This window comes from Branchiostoma belcheri, unplaced genomic scaffold, assembly GCF_001625305.1.
Source record: "Branchiostoma belcheri isolate BF01 breed outbred unplaced genomic scaffold, Haploidv18h27 scaffold101, whole genome shotgun sequence".
Taxonomy (NCBI): Eukaryota; Metazoa; Chordata; class Leptocardii; order Amphioxiformes; family Branchiostomatidae; genus Branchiostoma; species Branchiostoma belcheri.
Genome location: NW_017802392.1, coordinates 364,921 through 387,753, shown reverse-complemented (window position 1 = coordinate 387,753; position 22,833 = coordinate 364,921). Strand labels below are relative to the sequence as shown.

The window sequence follows — 22,833 nt, the reverse complement described above, 5'->3', positions numbered from 1 at the left end:
GACGCTTTCCGGAAAGAATTATTTTCTGTCTGACTTTGCCAGAGGCGTCATTTTTATGGTCTCCTTAACATCATCCTGGTCTTCAGCACGCTGAACATTGCGTTTGGGCATTTGTAATTTCGCATTCTCAAGACGTCTTTTGATGGACATAGACTCAAGGTTGTTCCGAATATTTGTATTAAAGAATCCATATACAATAGGATTGGCGCAGCTGTTGGAGTAGCCCAACCAATGAGCAACGGGGTAGACATACCGATGTATCACAGCCATCTGTTGTTTTGAGAGCCTGGCAAAGTCTACAAGCATCCAGCACGTGTACAGCGGTAACCAGCACAATGCAAATAGCACAACAACCGTGATCAACATTTTCAGAACCCTGACCCTCTTTTTCGAAACTGCAAATTGTGAAGCGTGCTGAGGATCGTCCACAGCGGACGATGGTGTCATTGCCAGCTTGCACATGATGCGGCAGTAGAAGAAAGAAATGACTGCGAGAGGACCAACATACACGAGAGAGAAAAGCATGAACGTGTATGTTTTCTTGTAAACAATATCTGGCCATGTTTCGATACAAGCGTTGACAGAGACGGTCTTGGTTGGATAGAACGTCTCGACTTGTAGGACAAAGACTTGAGGAACCATCACAGCCACGGCACTAATCCAGATGCCTGCCAGCGCGTACCTCATTTTCGTCAGACTCATCCGCGGTTCAGTGGGAAAGACGATCGCCTTGTATCTGCAGAAAAGATGAATAGAATAGAAGATGAACAACACTTTATTCTAGACTGTACTTTATATTCTAATGAAAGATCTGTCCTTTTTAATTATATCAAAGAGAAGTTCCCATACTTTGAACACCTAATTATATAATAAGCGCAAATGATGAATTTATATTTTTGATGCGTCTAGACAAACCCTGTATCACAAATATGATCTGCTCCCATAGTTTCCACTGTACAAAAAAGCGAGAAGAAGTTGACCTCCCTATATTAGCTCAGTGACTAGAGCACTTTGTATTAGCCTAGTATAGTACCATGTATGTTTCTTATGTATGTATGTCTACGTCAAGTAGTGCATCTTTTGTCTCAAATTTTCTATATAGGTTTGTTATGTGTCTGTTATATCTTGACCTGTACCTAGCCCATTGTGGCATGAATGTACAATAAAGGTATTTCATTATCATTATCATTATTAATATTTCAATTCAGCTAATAACTAGATATGAAGCTGAAATAAATAAAATTGGCAACCACGAAACAGCTACTATCTACAGAAATTGCTGAAGTCAAACGTCAGTATGTAGAATTTTAAAATTTCTAGACATATTTCGAATTAGCAGTGCAAACGTTTTAGAAAATACCGGACGAAAATAAATCACTTGATTGCAAGTGGTGAGAGAACGAAGATTATAATTTGACGATGTATGCTGCTGCGTTTGGTCAATCTACAGGCATAATCTTTTGGTGGTTATCATTTAATCAAATGGCAACTGTCTGTCTCGCCAATGAATACAGCTTGGCCAGTCTTCGCAGCCAACGAAAGATCTGCTTGGAGATTAGTGATTGCTGTGTTCATGTGTTTTATCAATTTCAATTTGCGTTTATGAAAGAACGATACCAAACAAACATGAAATAGTAGGACATAAGAAAATTAGCATAATACTCTAAAGAAAATAAGTATTAACACCCTTGCCTTGCTGGCATTCCTGGCACAATATTTTTCAATGATTTCATGTCTTAATTAGATCATAGACCCCCATTTTTTTTCTCTGCAGTGGCATAGTTATTTCCGTATTTGTTGCGTTTCGCTGCGGTGTGATGCGTTGCACGAGAAATACCCCCAAATCGTACCTATACAGGGTGTTATATAGATGGTACTGTATGTGCAGAACAACAATGTTGTGCTCCGCAGGACAAGGGTTAATGCATAAAAAATAGCAATCTGAGGTACTGTTTGCCGAAGAGGTTCTCTTGGCGTTGCTTTAATGCAATGATTGCTGTCACAGTGGTTGATTGGGACACATTTGAGATAGGACAGCGACTTTAAGTAAATTGCCATTTTTCCACGCCATGCTGTCACAGATAGCCTACCTGTCATAGGCAATCGCAGTCATCGTGTAGACTGATGCCGCCACAGAAATGCCCTGGATCATCGGGTTCACTCGACACATGACGTCCCCGAACTGGTAGTCTGCAGCGTGCACAGAGACGAAATATCATGACGTTTCTATCTGTATAACTGTATAACTCTATAACTGTCAGGGTTATACACCACATAGTACTACATATTCAATGAAAACATGGTGGGGTCGTGTGGCGTAGCGGCAGAGTACTCGACTCGGAACCCTGAGGTCCCGGGTTCGAGTCCTGACATGCCACCGATATTGTGCCCTTGGGAAAGGCACTTTACACGACTTTCCTCACTTAACTCAGGTGAAAATGAGTATTGTCCTGTTCTGTATTTGTCCTCTGCGTTGGTGACGGTATAAAATAAGTTGACATAACTTGAGTGTGCCGTCGCCATGTCCAGTCATGAAATGTTGGAATAAAAAAAAATGAAAACATACAATCGTTAGGTAGTTTTCTACGTATCTAATATTTTCAATGTCAAATCGAATACACAGTTTGCCTAGATGTTTATAAATTGGACTGTAGGTAACCCATTCATTTGAACACACAGTCATGTAGTCACCATATTCCCCAAGATCATATTCCCACAAGACCTTTATTTGTTTAGTTTAGTGTCTTTATAATATCATGTAACATGAAAATTTTCCAAAACATCATTATAATGATTATGAATCTCAAAGAGAAAGAGAAAGCAAAACGAGCTGTGCTCTAGTCATCATATTCCAAAAGATTATATTCCCCAAGATCTTTAGTTCAATTTTGTAGTTTATATAACATTGCTGTCCATTAATGGTTTCCTCGTTTGAAATAGTGTCTTTATGATGTTATGTAACGTGAAGATTTTCCAAAACATCATTATAATGATTATGAATCTCAAAGAGAAAGATATTCAAAGCAAAACGAGCTATGCTTGATGGTTTCCCTGTTTGAAATGGTGTCTTTATAATATTATGTAACATGAAAATTTTCCAAAACATCATTGTAATGCCAAAAAAACAGTTACTCAAGCAACTGGATATGATTTTGAAAACGTCAGACGTTTCAGCTAGTATCCACTAGCTTTCGTCAGTGACTGAGAGACCAGAGGGGAAAGCAGGTTTATATACACAACCTGTTGATTGATATGCAAATAAAGTGAAGACAAATTTTTGGAAGTCGAAAAAGGAACAAAAGTCAGACAAGTCAAGACAAGATGGTGCAAATTAGTCTGAAAGCTCCTGTTATACAGGACAGGAGCTTAAGTGTTGTCTGTCCTCGGGGCTGGGAGTGCCAAATCCCAAGTGCCGGAAAGATCGACCCGTAGCCCCCCTTCCCTGTTGAGGGTGGGGTTGTACATTCTTTCATATATTTCCTCTTTAACACCCCGTTCCCACCAGCGTGTTTCGCGGTCTAAGACATCCGTGGACTCGAGTTTGAAAGAGTGACCCTGGTTGTGTTGTAGGTGGTGGAAAATAGCTGAGGAGTAGCCGTTGGCAGTAGGTCGGCAATGTTCTTTGTACCTTACTTTAAGCGGTCGACTTGTCTCTCCGATGTAGGTGTTGTTACAATTGGGCTCCTCACATTTGAGTCTGTAAATAACATTCGCCTTGGTACCCTTGTGAGGTCGGTCCTTAGGGTGTACCAGTCTTTGTCTGAGGGTTGAGTGAGGTTTGAAGTTAGTGGCTATGTTGAAGTTTTGGAAGATCCGTCGGAGTTTCTCAGATACTCCTTGGACATACGGAATAGTGATGTTGGCCTTGTTTTTGTTGGTCAATGGTTTGCACTTCTGGGTTTTCTTAGACTGATCTGAAGGTTTGAGCGCTTTGTTGAAAGTCCAGTTTTGGTAGCCACATTTAGCCAGGGCGCCTCGGAGGTGTCTATGTTCGTCCGTTTTGGCTTGGTCTGAAGTGACAATGTTGTCTGCACGATGGAAGAGAGTTTTGATCACTGCTAGTTTGTGTTCCAAAGGGTGGTGGGAATCAAAGGCCAGGTACTGATCAGTGTGGGTAGGTTTCCTGTACACTTCGAAACGAAGGTTACCATCTTCCTCTACGATAGTTTTGGTGTCTAGGAAAGGGAGCATGTTGTCATGGCTTGGCTCCTGTGTGAACTTGATGTTGTCATCTATCTGGTTGATGTGGTCAAAGAAGTCAGCAGCTACCCTCTTTTTCAATCTGCACCAAGTGTCGAAACCAGTTGGCCGGGGGAGTGTCATTGAAAGTGCTGAGGGCTTTGTTTTCAAACTTCTCCATGTACAGGTTTACAACAATTGGTGAGACTGGTGATCCCATAGCACAGCCGTGCATTTGTTGGTAGAACTGTCCTTTGTAGGTAAAGTATGTGCATCCTAAGCAGAGTTCTAGTAGCTCACAAACTTGGTCAACGGATAGGTTGGTTCTATCTGAAAGTGTATCATCGGCTTCCAAGGCTTCCTTGACTACTGACACTGCTTCCTTGGGTGGTATGGAGGTGAAAAGTGAGCACACGTCATATGAAGTGATGGTTTCATCATCCTCTACATGAATGTCTTTGATTTTGTTGACAAAGCCGGCACTATTCTGTACATGGTGCTGAGATTTCCTCACTAGTGGTCCCAAAATCTTGGCTAGAAAACCTGCTAACTCATAGGTGACAGAGCCTATACTGGAGACTATGGGTCGTAGAGGGACACTTTGTTTGTGGATTTTGGGAAGGCCGTAGAAAGCAGGGGGTTGTTCCGTTGTGGGATTGAGTTTTAGGTAGGTGGGGCGATCCAGAACTCCTTCAGTTTGCAATTTCTTGAGAGCTGAACTGATTTTCCCTTTAAACTTGTTAGTGGGGTCCTTTTTCAAGGGCATGTAGGTGTCTTTGTCTCCCAATAGGTCCTGTACCTTGGGTCATATCCAGTTGCTTGAGTAACTGTTTTTTGGCATATCGTATTACCTGGATGTCTAACCTTCATCGACGCATCATTGTAATGATTATGAATCTCAAAGAAAAACATCTTCTAAGCAAAACGAGCTGTGCTCTTACGCAACATACGAAGTACAAAAACCGGCAGACACGCACAAGCAGCATTTCCATCTATAAGTGCACCAAAGGGTCTCTGGTCTATCCCCGATACTTTGTCAAGATTACTCGAGAAGGGCAGCTAAAAGGCTACTTCTTTGATATATTTACGTTGGAAGATACCGCTTTGGTTTGTCCAATATTTGCTGATTGTGCTTGGAGCCAGGAATTAAAAAAACGGACTCAATAAGAGTCTTCAAACTGGCTTTGATCTAGTATCTAGCAAGAAAATCTGTGTGAAGCTGCGATTTCTTCAGATCTTTTGGATCAGCATAGCCTCTGAAGATACACTTTAAAGGATCGGCCTGTCCCTGGGGGGTTGATTTTACTAAATTCCTGATTTCCTCTTAATTATAACGACCCCTTAGGATATTCAGGGAAGTGATAGTGCTAAGAGGAACTAAGAGGTCCGTCCTTTCAGTAAGATGAAAGTCACAGCGGGTCGGTAAATGACTCGCGTTACCGCCTGATTCTCATGAAACCAACCAAAACTCATAGCAACACAAAGTGAGGTAAACAGACAGTCGAAACAAACTTAAGACTGTCTGTTGCAATTGGTAAAGGCTACAAACCCAAAATCGTCATAAACTCTGGTCTGGATCCTCTTTACTTTATCAAGTCATTTTTATATAGTTCTAAGAGTTAGAAAGTCTAGTCTTTCTACATAATTTGGATAATTCCAGAAATCCTGTACACCTTCCATCCTGTACCTTTAGATTTGAAGTTAATGGTCTTATGTCACTATTGTGTTGCTCAGTGAAGGTCCTAAAATGTGAACACATGTTTAGTCCCTAATTAACGTCGCTAAGGTTTTTGTTCTGTCTGACTTTGGGCTTGAGGGAACAGGTAGAGTTGACATTTTCTTGCTTTGGTCAGGTTTTGTTGTCAACTGTTCTAAAAGTTTGAGCTTGTGGAGACGAACCCTCATGACTCTCCGGTTCTGGCCTGGTAAATTTTCTACAATGAAATATGGGAAATTACTTTTCCGGGGTCTTGTTTTTTTTTTAATTTTTTTCAACTTATATTAATGCCGCCACCAACACAGGGAACAAATCAAATACATGACAGGACAATACTCATTTACACCTGAGCTAAGCGAGGAAAGTCGTGTAAAGTGCCTTTCCCAAGGGCACAAGATCGGTGGCATGTCAGGACTCGAACCCGGGACTCTTAGTTCCGAGTCGCGCACTCTGTCGCTACGCAACACGACCCTATATGGTTTCAGTTATTGAACTATGGCCTTTAACGGTCAATGCCTTAAAGCTTCAAATGACATGCGGAAATCACACCATAAGTCCGTCATGTCTCACAATATGTATATAGCTTTTTTTTATTTCAACATGCAAAAATACAATACATAGTGATGACGGTCTCAAGCAACATGCTTATATTCACGTCACCACTAGACGTAAAATAAAAATTACATCACAAAACATGGGTATTGTCCAGGTAACAAGAGAACAGTTATTATGATATATTTTAAATGAATACACAGGTATAAATCAGTTGTTTTAACGCTTAGTTTCAGAGAGAGATATAGCTGTGTAATAATGAGTATTTGAGAGTTGACTTTAGATGAAAGTAAAGGTGATCCATTAAGTAGCAGATACACAGTAGCACTATCGGATAGGTTGTTATTTAATTAATATCTAAGAATGGGATGTTAAATTGTAGCTTTGAGGTACTCACCAGTCAGAATATGCTCCACTAGAGTGAACGGCATGCAGAAAATGGCCACCAACAGGTCACTCACGGCCAGGTTCAAGATGAAGTAGTTAGTCACAGTTCTGTGGAACAGTAAACAATATTTATAATCGTTGTAATATTTTTGCTGATATGACCCTTGATGATCGTTCAGACATCGTCTTACAAATGATCAACATTTTTGTGGATTCAATGAATATGTCAGAGATAATTAGTGGGTACATTTCCAAATTTAACCCTTGCTTGTTACTAAGTGACTGATCATGTGAAGAAAATTTGCCATAATCATTTTATACTTCCCACTATACTACCATTTTGAATCAAGTGGAAGAAGAAAATGTGTTGCTTGGCTGCCTTTCCGTGGCGAAAGTTTGCCATCATAAATCCAAACCCACATGTTGTATACAGAACCGTGCTTTAAGCCCCTGTCACATACATGTATTCACGGATTTTGCCTCCCGAACGCTAGAGGAACGCCCGACAACCATGGTTAGGAGTGGGTCGGCGCAAAGTGTTGAAAATATTCGTGAGGAGTTCGGGAGATGTGACCATACTTAGCTGGTTTTTGACCGTAAAGCCTAGGTCACAATTCAGGAAAGCGGCCCGCTCGGTGCGTTTGCGACCTGTTTTTTTGGCACTACCGAACGGGACCTGTACGGAGACTGGCGGGCTTCCCGACGGCTGCCGGTCTATTTTTGACCCCGCGCGGTCGCCGAATTGATTTTAACTCAAACTTAAAATCACCCCGGGTCCCGGCGGGAAAAGTACGCCGTGACGAAGCCGTAACCTCACCGGACGAAGCCGTAACCTAGCCGCCGGGTCCCGCCAGGCGGCCGCACAGGCACCTGTCCAAGATCATGACGTCACGTGTGCTGATCTGTGCTTTAATTGTTCAGAAGAAGGTTGTTATGGAGGGTATTGTGATGTTCTGGACATAGCTCCGTCATCAGTGAGTCGCAGTGACCATACACGGGTCTGCGCATCAACCAGGGGCGAACCCACCATACCAGCCAGGGGCGTACCAGCCTGGGACCCGCCAGGATCGCCCCTGGACACCGCCAGGGACCCAATAGCTGCCCGGCCGGAATGCAAGAGCTGGTCGGCACCCTACCGCATCCCTCACAGGTCAAGACGGGAGACTGACCGGGCACCGGACGGCTCCCTAACGGAAACCGGTCGTCAAAGAGACCAAAAGTTTGTGAATTTTAAATAGAAGCCGCCTCAGCGCTCCGACAGGGAGCCGTTAAGGAACATGAATTATATATGCTCCCTATAACCCCATTTTCCTTACCACGTTATGCACTGATCAGCACATGTGACGTCATAATCTTAGGCAGGTGCCTGTCCGGCCGCCCGACGGGTTCCGGGCAGTGAGGTTACGGCGTCACTTCGGCTTACCTTGCCGGACGGGGCCTGAAGTGATTTTAAGTTTGAGTTAAAATCAATTCGGCGACCGCGCGAGGCCAAAAATAGGCCGGCAGCCGTCGGGAAGCCGGTCTCCGTCCAGGTCCCGTTCGGTAGTGCCAAAAAACAGGCCGAACACGCGCCGAGCGGGCCCCTTTAATTTCTTGAATTGTGACCTATGCTTGACAGGGGATTTATTCAAAACCGTCCTCAGGCACAGTTCTGGATAGTCCACACGTATCCAGGACCGTTCTTGTACGTGGAGGCTATCCAGAACCGTACCTGATCGTAACTCTAACCCGATCAGGTATAGAACACTGTTTTGGATACGATACCACACATGCAGATGCTAGGCTTGGTCACTAACGTTCCGTGGACCGAGACAAATGGAAAAATGTTATGAGTTACTGTTACACCCTTCTATTAACGCTCTGGTCCCTTTTGCTGTATGTAACATAAATCATTAACATCACATCCAGTCACTATGATAAGATACACAATCGGTCGTGGTGAACGGTTTAAAAATACGAAGTTAAAACTAGAAAGGCCGACAGCTGTTAATACAGTTAAACCAATTAGATCTCAACAGCCAATCAACAAGAGGGATAGAGGAAAGCAGCTTATCTGGTTTAAGAATTTGGTTAAAAAATAGCAAGGTATATAGAAATGTAGGTTATATGACATGTTTCTACCGATTTACAACTCAGAAGACTTCTTTTCCTGGCTAATACTTGTAAAAAAAACAGAGTAACTATTCCTATTATAAGTATGTGGAAGCCTACACAGGTGTTCATTCAGCAGTAAAGTAATTAAGGGAACAGCCAATCAGAGACCAGATCTCCAAACAGGGTGCACCTGCTGCCCATATTTGGGCATTGGCCCTATGCCCAAATATGGTCACACTCCAATCTTGGCAACACACACTGCTACAGTACATTACCTATGAAAAATGAAGGAGTTGAATCAATTTAAAGAAATGGCAGGAGAAGAAGAAGAAGGAGAAAAAGAAACGTCGTCAGCAAAAACAATAAGACATCACCACTAGGTGGTGAAGTCATAATCAGGTTACATCACACCTAATTTAATGACGTAAACCACATCTGACAGCAGTTCCTGTTTCCGGCCGGTGGGCGTTCGGACGTAATTCCTAAGTGGCCTTAACAAAGTTAGCTTGCCACGTCACGCACCAATTACTTTAGCTTAGATGTGTAACTCCTAACTGCGTACATCGTACATCCTTTCTGAACCACCCCCACTACAAAGTGAGGTCACCACGTCACCAAAGGCCCTATCTGTGAATGGGTTAGGCCACACCGATTAATTTTATGGATGACATCCTCTGAAGACCCCTAAAAACTAGTGCGCGCGGGCGAATAAAATAAAGAATCCGGCCAAAAATAAAGATGGTACTAAACCACAGGAATACAAAGGCAAAGCTGGTGTTGTGAATTTGCGGCAAAACATAGCGACATATACGACAAGACGTCACATGCTGTTTTTTTTTCGGATTTATGAATCGACACATCGTATGTACTAAGGTCTGGAGTCGTGGAGCTTTGGTAGCCTGGGCGCCATCCTCCAGAGTTACCACCGGCTCCGTACTGTCGCTATCTAGCAAGCTACAATGGACTATTAATATTCAGGCCAGAGCCTCAGATGACTTGATCCTTTTTTTTTCTTTTGAGAACAGACGAAAATCAGTGCGCGCGCGGATGTCATCGATAAAATTAAGGCGGTGTGCCCTTAAGGATCAGGCACGGTTCTAGGCAGTCTCCGCTTGTTCAAGCTCTTGCTTCTTACAAAAGAATTCATACCTTTCACCCGAAGGCTTGGCATAGCTAAAGCCGAGTTCCCAATTCTCACACGTGACCCGACCGGGCATTTTTTGGGAACGAAAAGTACGATATAAAAGACAAAAAAATCACAGAAAAGTTTTGGGTAATAGTCATGGGCAGTATTTCTGTATATTTTTATTATTATGGCTTCACGTGTGTGCAAGTGTTAATGAATTTTCGCGTGAATTTTCGCGTGCATGAATTTTCGTCTGTTTCCAAAAAGAAGTTTTGACCATACTGTAAATCGTACAAAATGAGCGAGTATACGTCGTGCGTGAAACCATATTGCTTTTTCTGATGTTTCTTCTCCTTCTCCTTCTTCTTCTCCTGCCATTTTTTAAATGGATTCAGCTTCTTCATTTTGGGGCCTAAGGTCCTGAAATTTGGTATGGAGGTACAGTGGGCAAATACCCCCAGGCTTTTTTATTTTATTTTTGTGATACAGGCTTTTAGAATGGTTTTATTTGAGCTTTTTGGCTGTGTTATAGCAAATGTATTACTGTGCTGTGTACCACGTTTGGGCATGAGTCATCACAATGGAATGCAGGGCATCAACCAATAGGCATGCAGCTTTCCTCTATTCTTCTTGCTGATTGGCTGTTGGGATTTAACTTGATTAACACTTGCACACAGCATTTCCACCTGCACAGAGCATTTCTTGCTGATTGGCTGTTGGGAATTAACTTGATTAACACCTGCACAGAGCATTTTCATACTGACAGTATGTCTGTATTCAAGTGTTTTGGTAGGTATTTCAAGCTTTCCTGCTCCAGCATTGGAATGCGGGGCATGTAACGTTTTTTTTTATTTTGAAAATCAACAGTTTGCATTATGCAATTAAAAATCCTAACCAATAATGTAGGGAATAGCTATCCAACTGTTGTTTTAGTTGTATGTTACTTCATATTATAGTTATATCAATGTAAATCATTGTTTTCCCTTGTGTTTCTCATTCTTTCCCTACCATGTCGTAAAATGTGGTGAAGCCATCGCTGTATTTGCTCCTAAGCAAATATTGGCCTTTCTAGTTATTTGTTAATTTTTCGTTCATAGCCTGATCGGCCGGCCACGGTTTGAAAATGTGACCTAAGGCGATGTTGATTTGATTATATGGATGACATCCACGCGTGCATGAATTTTCGTCTGTTTCCAAAAAGAAGTTTTGACCATACTGTAAATCGTACAAAATGAGCGAGTATACGTCGTGCGTTGCAAAAAAAGGATTGAAAATTGATACTAATGTCATAGACTGCCGAAATCAATTCAGGAAAAGAAGGAAATGTGAAGAAAGAAATATAAAGAGTTTGTCATTATTCGCCATACCTTACCCCGTGCGTCTAGTCATTTGTTCAACCTTTATGACCCAGTAGATTTCATAATGAAGGAAACTTTTTGGCCAAACTTTTTTATTCGCACGCTCGCGTCAGTTTTGGGGTTTCCAGAAGATGTCATCCATATAGTCAAATCAACATGGCCTAAGCATACAGGTCTGTGGACTATCTGTCTGATGCAACTAATTGAGAATTTCAGGAAATGTTAAGCTGTGCTATTGTTTTGCGAGCTTAGGCATAATGAGTAAGGTTGCCATTAACCCTTTAGGCCACAGCGAGTACATTTTATGGATGACATCCAACGCGAACTCCAAATCTAATGCGAGAGGGCGAAAAAAGCAAGGCAGGCCAAAAAAAACAAGATTCCTACATTTTACAAATTTGGACTCAATCATTGTAAAAAATGGTTTTGATTCAGTGGAAACATTACATATACACAGCCAGCATCACATATCACTGCATCAAAGTAAGAAATAAAACACTGAATCAGAGTCTTTTGTTGTCTCCTCTCTTCATAGTTATCTGCCATCCACGTTCCGGTATGGCAACAGACATATTAGCCCATTTTTCGCATGTTGAATACTGTCAGGAGAAAACAAAATTTCCTTTTTTTTCTCCAAAATCAGGCAAAAATTAATGCGCGAGCTGATGTCATCCATAAAAATTACTTGCTGTGGCCTTAGTAATAATAATAAATGGTTTATTGGCCAAACATCACCCGTGCAATCGCAGGCTTATAGTGCTGAATTGCAGGGTTTACAATGGTACAATGATACTAATGGTAATAATACACATATTATTAATAAGAACATAATACGCATGATACATATTTGTTCCACATTTTTGTGGAACTGCCGCAAGGGTCTGTGCGGCTGCCATTCGGCGCCACAAGGTGACCTTAATACGACTTTCCCTAACCGAAGTTAGGAACCAATTCACACCTGGGTGGAGTGAGGAAAGTACTACCTGAGCCTGGGGGTTTTGATGACCACGCCACAGACGATGACGTTTCCAACGACGCACAGCAGGAACACCAGGGCGTAGGCCATGATGATGAGGCCGGTGATACCGGCCCCGTGTTTGTACCGGTGCAGTGTGAACACACCGTCCGCAGTCGTGCCGTTAGCGCTGCCGTTCAGAAAGTCCTGGCCATCGTAGGAGGCGGTCGTTTCGTTCGCCATTGTTGACCAAATGTCCAACTTTCCAGTCACCGGTGTGTCAGTTGATCAGTGATGATATCTCTGAAAAGATAAAATCGTAATTGTAAATTTACGAGTCATGTGGCTTATATATATATTATATGAATCTTTATTGCATGTTCTTGCCCAGATGGGCTAAATGCACAGGAGGTCATGCAGTATGCAAAACATGAGTATTGCATACTGAAACGCTATATTCTAATGCTAATTGTTAGGAATTTATACATTATAACAATACTATATACTACCTATCATCTACTGTTAGTTGCCCTTTCTTCTCTCTTTTTGAAACAATTGGAAACATAATTACATAGTTTGTCTGCTATATATTCGTTCTTGCATGACATCAAGTGTTTAAACATGTCCTGCTTTGACATTTCCTTGGATACATTTTATACATTACATACATTTTATATACATAACTATACATAACCACGTGACAAGCTTCACTGGGTCAGTCTACTGAGGAAGACCAGAGTGACTGGTCGAAAGCTCTAGGTGAGAGAAGTTTTTTGTGTTGGACCAAAAGTTTAACTTTAAACAATCATGTAACTACCAACACAGATGAGCTTTCATGATAGCATAACTGTCTTGTTTATGGGTTTATCACTTTCAATCATAAAAAAGGTTTGCTTATGTTGAAATTTTGGTTAAATAAATATCATTCAGTCCCTGTTGAGAACCCAAACAATTTTTTTTTTTTACATTAGAATGTGTTTGTCAGGATTGCACTGCAGATTGCACTGACTGATCAGATGGCAGCTGGCTGTAATGTTTTTCTTCCATATGGCGCCTGTACCCCTAAAGTGTATGTTTAAAGCTTCGGTCACAACCCGCCATGCGTGCTTCTGCGTGCTGCCTACGTGCAAAAACGTGGGCAAACGTAGGGCATCCGTGCGTGGTGAGTACCGCCTCCGTACGGAATCCTACGGATTTGGGAGCACGCAGACACGCCGTAGAACTTTAAGTGCATGTAAAACTTTTTCTACGTGCGGTCTGCGGATTCACCACCCGTGCGTGCGAGTACGGGCGACGCGCGTGCCCCGTACGTGCCGTGCGGAAGAAGCACGTGTGAGTACGGCCTCCTTACGGTAAAGTTGCAAGCGCACAGAGATCGTACGTTGTAAGCACGTACAACTCACTAACCACTTGCGCAACGTACGATGCACGCAACCGCTCACGGCCAGACGTGGCGTGCCCACCACACTCTTACACCTTGCGAAACCGTGCGAGTGACGTGCGTAGACGCCATTCCTTCCCCACGTTTTCAGAAAAAACGTAGCAGACGTAGCCTCCCAAAAAACGTACGGACAAAAAGCACGTACGGCGGGTTGTGACCGAGGCTTATATCAAAATGCAGGAACGGATATGTGCGGATGGGAAGTTGATACAGGTCAACATTTACCCACTGGCTATTACCACATCGTTATCTCCTCTTCAACGGTCAGGTCACGGGAAAAATAGCGTGACGAACACTGACGAAAGTTTCAATATGCGATGAAATAACTCTGAGATAACAAAAAAGCCTTTGACATTTGTGGCATAAGCTGAAAAGCTGGTTAATCTGAAATGTATTATCACTATTCATAGGTTTATCTCGCGTTTTCCCAATTTCGGTTTCGCATCATCCTTCTGACATTTCAGAATCTAACATTATACGAAGCATATTTATGAAAGATTTATACGCCCTGGTGCATTTCTATTGACAATTGTACTCAGCAGATTGACGAGCTTTATCGGGAAAGACAGGTTCAGTCGGCAATACGTGCTCCTGGCTACGTTAAGATGGTATTATTCCTCACGTAGTTTACGGTAAAATGGAATTACTCCCCCGTACCTCTTGCTTAAGGGTATTTCTAGATGCAGTGATGTAAGATACGTGCAGATTAGGCAATGAGCAAGCATTCAAGTCTGCAAATAACGATTGTTTCTGAATTTTGCGATTCGTGATTTTGAGAAAGGTGCGTTCTCGCATCGCCGTGTCAGTTGATCAGCAATTCTTTACCTCCATGAAAAATGGAGGCATTGTTTTTGGCGTGTCTGTCTGTGTGTGTGTGTGTGTGTGTGTGTGTGTGTGTGTGTCTGTCTGTGTGCTTGTGTTTACGGACATTTGCGACCAGCATAACGTTTGAACCTGTGGATGGATTGTAATGATATTTGGTATGTGGGTAGGTGTTGAGTAGGCAAAGGTCAAGGTTGATTTTGGGCCTCCTGGTGGATGACCTTGGTAATGCGGCAGTAATTCCGTTTTTGTATCTTTTGTCCTGGACATGGTATGGTCTTGACTTTCGAGTGGCGAATAGCTTTTCCTATCGGTAATAAGTGGTGTGGGTTTGTTCTCCCCCTAACAGCTTGTTCTGGAACTGCAGGGGGGTTTCTGGCAAAACCTTTCAGAGCAGATAAATTCACATAGAAACAATGTATTTTTAACATTTTTGGTATGTGGGTGGCTTAGACAGAGATCCACACTATTGGATGCAAATTTTGCAAATGATGACTTCATTTGCATAATCAATGAGGAAATTCTGTAATCCCAGTGTTTTACATCATGGGACTTTGATACATGTAACGTTTATAATCTATGGCAGGTGGAATATCACCAGATACCAATTATACAAATACGGACCTAATTTGCATAATTAGTCTGAAAATTCTATTCCTCTGTAATTGTAAATGATGGGAATTTCATACTTTCGACATATGTAAGTTAATCAAAAGTTGACACCACGATGCATCTATTATGTTAATGCAACGGTCATTTGCATGATTAAGGAAGAAATTTACATTTACATATCAAGCCGATATTTCATGGAGGTATGAGATCTCTGAACTCTTGTTTCATTTCATTTATAACGCAATCGTAATTTTGCAACAATTCCATCCGTCCATCGCCGTCAAGATCATATTGACTTTAGTCTGGGCATGGCTTTTTAGTTCGATCTTCATTCAAAATCAGATATCTTTAATATGCTCCTTTCATGTCCTACTCAGATATCAGTGTACCTTGGAAAATTCATATTTGAATCACTACAAAAGCGACACCATATTGTAAATAGCTGATATATCCCCTGAATTACAGAATGTAATGATACTCTTCCTAAGAAAACACCATAGATTAGCTTTAGTATCATTATGGACTAGCTCGTTAGAATTATATTTTAGTAATAGTTGTGTAAACTATGTACCCTTGTTGTTTCTTTACCATACATTGTACCAGCCACAGTTGTTGAGCAATAAAGTTGATTTGATTTTCAATTTCAATTTCAAAGTTGTAACACATGTTGGGCCTCCCTCACAGTTTCAAATACCATACATCGTCTGATTTATAAACCATGCACTTCAGAAGACTTGTAGAACATTAGAAACATTTCCTCATTTGGCATTTGGAGACGATTTTCGATCTTATCTGTTACGTTATAAATCTTTGTGGCGTGTTGGTTGAATAGCGTTCTAGACCGCGGTGACATATTTTCCTTGTCAATATGGCGCCAGTACCATCAGGTGTGTGTTCAAAATGCATGGATATTCCGTCCCGAAGATGAAGTTGATATGCTCCATGGTTTCCCTAGCTACTGGCTATTACATGAAACAGAATATTTCATCGATTTTCTGTCCACTTTTATGTCCTATGAAATGTACCGGTCGTGACATGCCCCGAAAAATTTTATTTTTCAATATCTCATGTAGTGACTTTGAGATAACAGTGATTATCTTTCGATGCGTGTATCGCTACTCAGATGATTTACAACTGGATCGTGCAAAGCCCAGGGGCTTTTAAGAACTATCCTATTGACATTTCCAAACTGCATGATTGTATACCAATTTTCCCTACTGTCTGATTTATAGGTACAAGAGAGATGAGGGAGTGCTGTAATCTGATGCATTTAGATTGACAGATATACAGCAATATACCATATAGTTTTCCTACTATCGTCAGCTTCTCTGTTGCAGTTATTTGCAGAATTACAAAACGTATAAGAAGCGCTAAAACATGCGATACCTTGGATAAAGTAGCCTCTACCAGGCTTGGGGAGGCGACTGGAAAGAGTAGAAATGGGCCAAATAGAGAGATAAGCATGCCAAGGGAGTTTGTCCGTTGAGAGAACATTCCAGCCGCCTCCCCAAGCCTGGTAGAGGCTATGGATATAGGACGGGTCTGTCTTTCATGTATTGAAAAATCTTATCAATTTATTATATACATATCATTATACCATGTATACCATGCATTCATATAGAGTTGTGCGACGATAATTTCCAATTGACACGAAGAAATGCCTGTGAATCAGAGTTTGACATTATCGGTGATAGTCTGACATTATCGGTGACACGTAGAACTACACGGCCGGTATCACATCAGGCACAGCACAATTCAGGCAGTTTGCATTTTTAGTGTGGCGCCGGTCCCATTACCTGAGGGTTAGAAATACAGGGATATTTCTTCCTAAAGGGCAAGTGTATTCATGAATGGTCGATACTTACCTACCCGCTGTTACAAGGAAAATATGTTCCAATCGTAGCCTGTGGCGTTTTATACGAAACAACACGCCTAGTACATGATATAATCACCGGTCTTATCCTTTGATATCCGTAGCTTACGGTTACATTGAGTTACTTTGAAATAATCAATAGAACTGGATTACCAACAGTTTCTTATTCATGTTTTAGTGTCATCAAAGTGACACCTAAAAATGCAAACGCAATTTAAGTTGTGAGATATACAGCCTCTAGGGCAGGCCCTTGTCAACATTGAATTTCATACTTGGCGAAACATGCTTTGAAGTAATTTTGGAGACGACTATTGCAGAGGACAGGCAATACCGGCATTGATGGCGGGTGACTGGCTGGTCATGGTCGGACGGCGGCGTTATATATGATATGCATACATATGAAAATAGTTTGTAGTTCACCGTACGAAAGTCACTGTACTTTTTGTTGGGTCAATAAATAAGTAAATTACGAATTAGTGCACACCCTCTCGAAATTGAGAGAGGGCGGTACAAGAAGCTCCAAGTGTATGAACGAATTTGCAAACATTGTACGCTTAATACGATGGAAGACGAAACTCATTTTATATCAAATTGTACCCTCTATATTAATGAACGAAATGAACTCTTTGACGTAGCCTCGAAATTCTACCCAAACTTTCACACATATACAAATGAAAAGAAAACTAGTCTCCTGTTAACATCCAAAAACCCACAAATTACAGAAAAATTGGGACCCTTTGTCTTCCTCTGTCTTCAAAAAAGAAGTCAAACCCAGTAGTTTTCACCAGTAGTTTCTTAGTAGTTATCAGTAGTTCTATGTGTACTAATTGTCTGTTTTTATACCATGTTTCTTCTGTTCCTGCAATTAGCCATCGGGCAAGAATTTGCAAAAAACAATATAATAAACTTCATAATCTTTTTTCAAAGGCATGTGCTTGTTTAAAGGTACTTTATGTAACATTAGGTTGATACAAAAAGTAAATTTCCTTATCATTTCTTTACAAATTAATTTGAACTATTGCTACTCTATTGAAAATATTCTATTCAGAAAATGAAGGTGCCAAAATATGGCCTCTTATTAATTACGGGTGGGTTTAAAACCTTGCAACACAGCCGTCAGCCATGTTTGTTTACATTTTGGTAGTTTGTGGTGGCGCCACAAACTGAGTGCCTCTTGAATGGACAGTTTAGACGCCAACCTTAAATGTTAAAAATGTGAGATAATTGCACAAATATGTTAAAAAGTAAAAGTGAAAGATTAGTACATAAGTTTTTCTTTGAATAAAATATTTCAATTTTTGGTGAAAAATGTTACATAATGGCGCCCTTTAAGTAGTCTCCATCAAAAAATGTAGAATTTACCGCAATAGGGACAACGATTAACCAGGAAAGTTTGGCCATCATGGACCAAACAAAACATAAAGTTACAAAACAACCAAGCGTCAAAACAAAATCGTTAACCGTAAATCGATGTCGTTAAGCCAGGCCAAGGTCAGAGGTCAGCAGTGTTGTTTCAGAACCTTTTTAAACGACAGGTAAGACGTGGCCACTCTAACTGTGGCAGGTAGGCCGTTCCAGGCAAATGCTCCCCTATACGCAAACTTTCTTCGGTCAGATTCCAGTCGGACGTTAGGAAGTTTTAAAGATAAGTTTGAGTTGTGCCTAGTCTGGTAGATATGAGATGTTCTGCAGAACACTTACGTAATAACATGGCTCATCAGTAATGGGAACATCAGTTGTGCAGGAAGCAATTTACTGTTGATTATATCATCCCCCCCGCGATCCCTGCCTTGTGGTTCCTCCCAGGTGGTCCAATCCCAGTTACTCTGTGGAACTTCTGCTGAATACAAAATTACCGACCAAGTGCAGGTAACTAGGTGTGGGTATTGATAAAAATGATGGATGTATCTTAGAACTGCCACTTGGTTGCAGAAGCGCTCTTGTTTGACTACAAATCAGCTTCAGTACCCGGCGCTTACAGTCCCGCCTTGTCGTGTGTCTGCAATCCTAGGTAGTTTCAGATAAGGCCACACCAAGTAAATTTTATGGATGACGTCCTTTGGAGACCCTAAATCTAATGCGAAAAAAAAACAAGAAGGGCCCTAAAAAACAAGATGCCTCGATTAGAAATATACTAAGAGACGACAAATGTTAGGACATAAATTAAATGAGGTGACACAGTGTAACAAGCGAGAAGTCTTTTATTCATCATCAAAACAGCAATAAATCAGGTGGAACAGCAGTTGTCGTCCTGTCCTGTTTTCTGTTATTGGCAGGATGGTCCTGTCAATAGACACTTTCTTTCGGCGTTACGGGTTTCACGTCAATCTGACGATTTGTGGCACTGTCGTGACTCTTTGGTCATAGTTACAGGAAGCAGAATTTCTTGTTTTTTTCCAGGAACAGGCCAAAATCAATGCGCGTGCGGACGTCATCCATAAAATTTACTTGGTGTGGCCTAAACACAAAATCATAGTCAGATGTGCGTATTGATAGAATAATGATGCATAGTCGGGTTTTAGCTGAATACAGCAGGGTTATAGCTGCACTACACATCAGTCTTGGAACCCAGATTAAACATGGACATTTTTTGTACTGTATTCTCAAATACTGTAAAGGCACTTTACACGACTTCCACCGAGCCTCTTCGGCTAATCTGTCTAACTGTGTTACAAAAACACACTACGATTTTGGTGCGCCGATGTGACAACATCTGCACATTGGCCACTAAGAGCCGTTAATTCTTTAAATTAACAAAGGGCAGTCCCTTGTGCAATGAATGTGGCAATGTATGCAGCGATGTACATCCAGGTTGTCTTTTATCGCTTAGTTTTCCCCGAAAGCAGCTTGAAAGAATGAATGAATAAATAAATGAATGAATGAATAAATGAATGAATGAATGAAAGACCTTTATTGTACGTTTGTGCTCTAACAAGCTAAGTACAGGTCATGAATAGACAAGGAAAAGGATACAGCAATGACACTTAAACCATACATACCAATGTGATCTACTATTTACATGTTCGACTTCTTCTCGCTTCTTGACGCAGTTAAAGATGTACGAGCATATAGAAGTAATGATACATGGTTTGTCAAGTTTCATGAGAAATATGAATTTTTCTGATTCATTTAAATGTCCAAAGCTGGGGAACTTATCTATTATATAAAAATATAGGAAATCTCTCTCATTACTATATAACGTACAATCGACTACGAGATGATACTCATCCTCAATCTTATCTAAATCACAAAATTGGCAAATCCTTTGCTCTAGAGGAATGCGGTTGTGTCTGCCTTTTTATATGTGGAGTTTGTGTGAACTTATCCGGAGTATTGTGACGGCTGTTCTGTGTCGAATGTTTGTAATTTTCAGATATTTTTCCTCGTGGTATATATCTTTATGTCCTTAATTTGTTGTTGTTCCGCATTTCCGATATAAAAGATTGGAGATACATGTCCTTAAGACGTTGGTTGATGGATGATATGATTTGGGGCAAATTGAAGGTAGAAGACAAGGACGAATGTTAAACATAAGCAAAACTTAAGTTTAAAGCACATTTGTGTTTGTACATTTTTATAAGTAGATGAAGAGCACGATAGCCACGTAGTATTTAATTAATTTGTCAGCATGATGAACTCGTGCATTTTACAATTAACGTTTGTATGTTTGATTACTACCTACTGTATATATGCACGTAGTAGAGCAAATTCTTGAAGCATGAGATTTAAAATCTCTCTAACCAGATCAGCCATGAATAAGAAGGTGATTCCTACTACCCTTTCACCAAAACCCTATTACTTTTCTTACCTTGCACCTATATCCTTTCTAATACGAAGCATAATGTAGGGATAGTGTTGCATAATTTATTACAAATCGATATAGATACATTTTCACACCACTTTACATCGCACGGACATTAGATTAAATGATTTATTTATCAAGATTTAGACATGAACCGTATCTGTATGTTTTCATGAACATGTTATTTCATGTCACATAAAACTCTTTCAATTTGTTATCGTATCTGTGTGTTTTCATGAACATTTTATTTCATGTCACATAAAATTCTTTCAATTTGTTATTCCCGTGGAGTCATTAGTTCTGTCGTTTGCAGCGTATTTGTCACGCTGAGTACTACATCTACATTAACTAATGTCATTAGTAGCCTCCGTAGCAGTGTTATAGAACTGGGGGTTTGGTGGTCTTCGGCTGTTTTCTGATAAGCCCAGTTCTAATTCAACCAGGCCGGCTATGTTGTCTACATGCAATCAGAAAATAGCACATAAAAGCTCCCAAAGACCAGGAAGACCCCAAAATCCCCAGTTCTTTTTGGCATGCTATATGGAGGCTATGTCATTAGCCTTTTCAAAAACAATTTTGCGTCCGACACAAAGTTTTCAAATTTGCATACACCGAACACGAATAGAGTTATAGGCAGTTAATAGTCCGTTGTACTACGTATACGTACTGTATACCTATATATTCGGAGTAGAAAAGCGAATTTCACTACCTATTATGCCTCAGTGAAACTAAAGACCGATTTCTGTTTTTTAACTGCATTGCAGTTTAGGAATCCACACATCGGCTGGACCAATAGCAGTGGTTTACTTCAATTTTGCATATGCCACAACCTACCAGAAATAGATAACAGACATATTTGCTCTAGATTCTCATGTAAGAAAATAAAACTAGCTAAAAATTCACAGAATTTCTATAGAAATGGTCAGTGTATAAAGTTAAACCTACAAATTTCAAACTGTTTCGCTGAAAACTATGCCCCATCCGCGAGGTTATTTCCCTACTGATAGGTCGGTGGCACTAGCTAATGCGAATACCTGCAGTTCAGTCTTTTTAATTGAGTCACGTTGAATGATTTCTTTTAAAAATTGCTAACAGCTGTCAGTAATAGATACCGTAAAAAAACGACAGAATTTGAAGTTATTGATACATTTTCTTCTATTAAAACAACTGATATTTGACACTCGTTACACACAGCTCTTCATCTTCTGAAGAAATTGATAGAGATATCACTTTGCCCTACCAAATCAATACTTCGACATCGAGTGAATTTCCCGCAACAATTATAACACTGATATAATACGACAAAGCGTCTATGTACACAAGATTGACATCTGGGTTCCCTGGCCGACGGAACAGAACAAAGCAATTAGGAGTGTAATTAGAATATAGGTAACAGGAGACACGTACCTGATTGTGTACGCACCTCGTATTGCCATAAAAGTCTGCCGTTACTTCCAGGAATACCTATTTTGTTCCCGGGATTAACCCACACATGTACTGCGGGATGGGGCCCAGAGGAGCCCTGTCACTTAAAAAAAACCACCAGCACCTTTCAGTCCGTATAGCAGGCTCGTAGTCACACCCATTCTTTGAATACCATCGGTCATTGGAAAACGCTCACGTGATTCTGACCTGGACGGATTCAATGCAGAAACACTACCTATCCAAACCAAATCCACTTATTAATGCACAAATTATATTCTCCTTGCGATGTCAATCAGATCATTTAATGCCACGCTCTTCTCAACAACCTAATTTTCTATTGACTGGGGGAAATATTTTGATTCCGTACACACTCAATGTTTGCAAACGAATGCAAAGATCCATGTCGTTATTCCTCTTGTGGTTTGGAGAGGGAAATGCCACAGCAGTTTTTGGACATTCTCGGGGGAGTGTTGCTAGCCAATTAAAGATT

At 40.8% G+C, this 22,833-nt stretch overlaps 1 protein-coding gene across 1 annotated transcript; it reads right to left on the bottom strand.

Annotated features, from left to right (window-relative positions):
• Positions 1–18: 18 nt before the first annotated feature.
• LOC109473971 (neuropeptide FF receptor 2-like) lies at positions 19–22,439 on the bottom strand. Its single transcript, XM_019774165.1, has 5 exons — positions 22,326–22,439; positions 12,397–12,671; positions 6,846–6,943; positions 2,091–2,190; positions 19–736 (listed from the first exon to the last, which is right to left on the bottom strand). The coding sequence occupies exons 2-5, from the start codon at positions 12,609–12,611 to the stop codon at positions 19–21; spliced, it is 1,131 nt and encodes a 376-aa protein (XP_019629724.1). The 5' UTR covers positions 12,612–12,671; positions 22,326–22,439.
• Between the last annotated feature and the right edge of the window lie 394 nt (positions 22,440–22,833).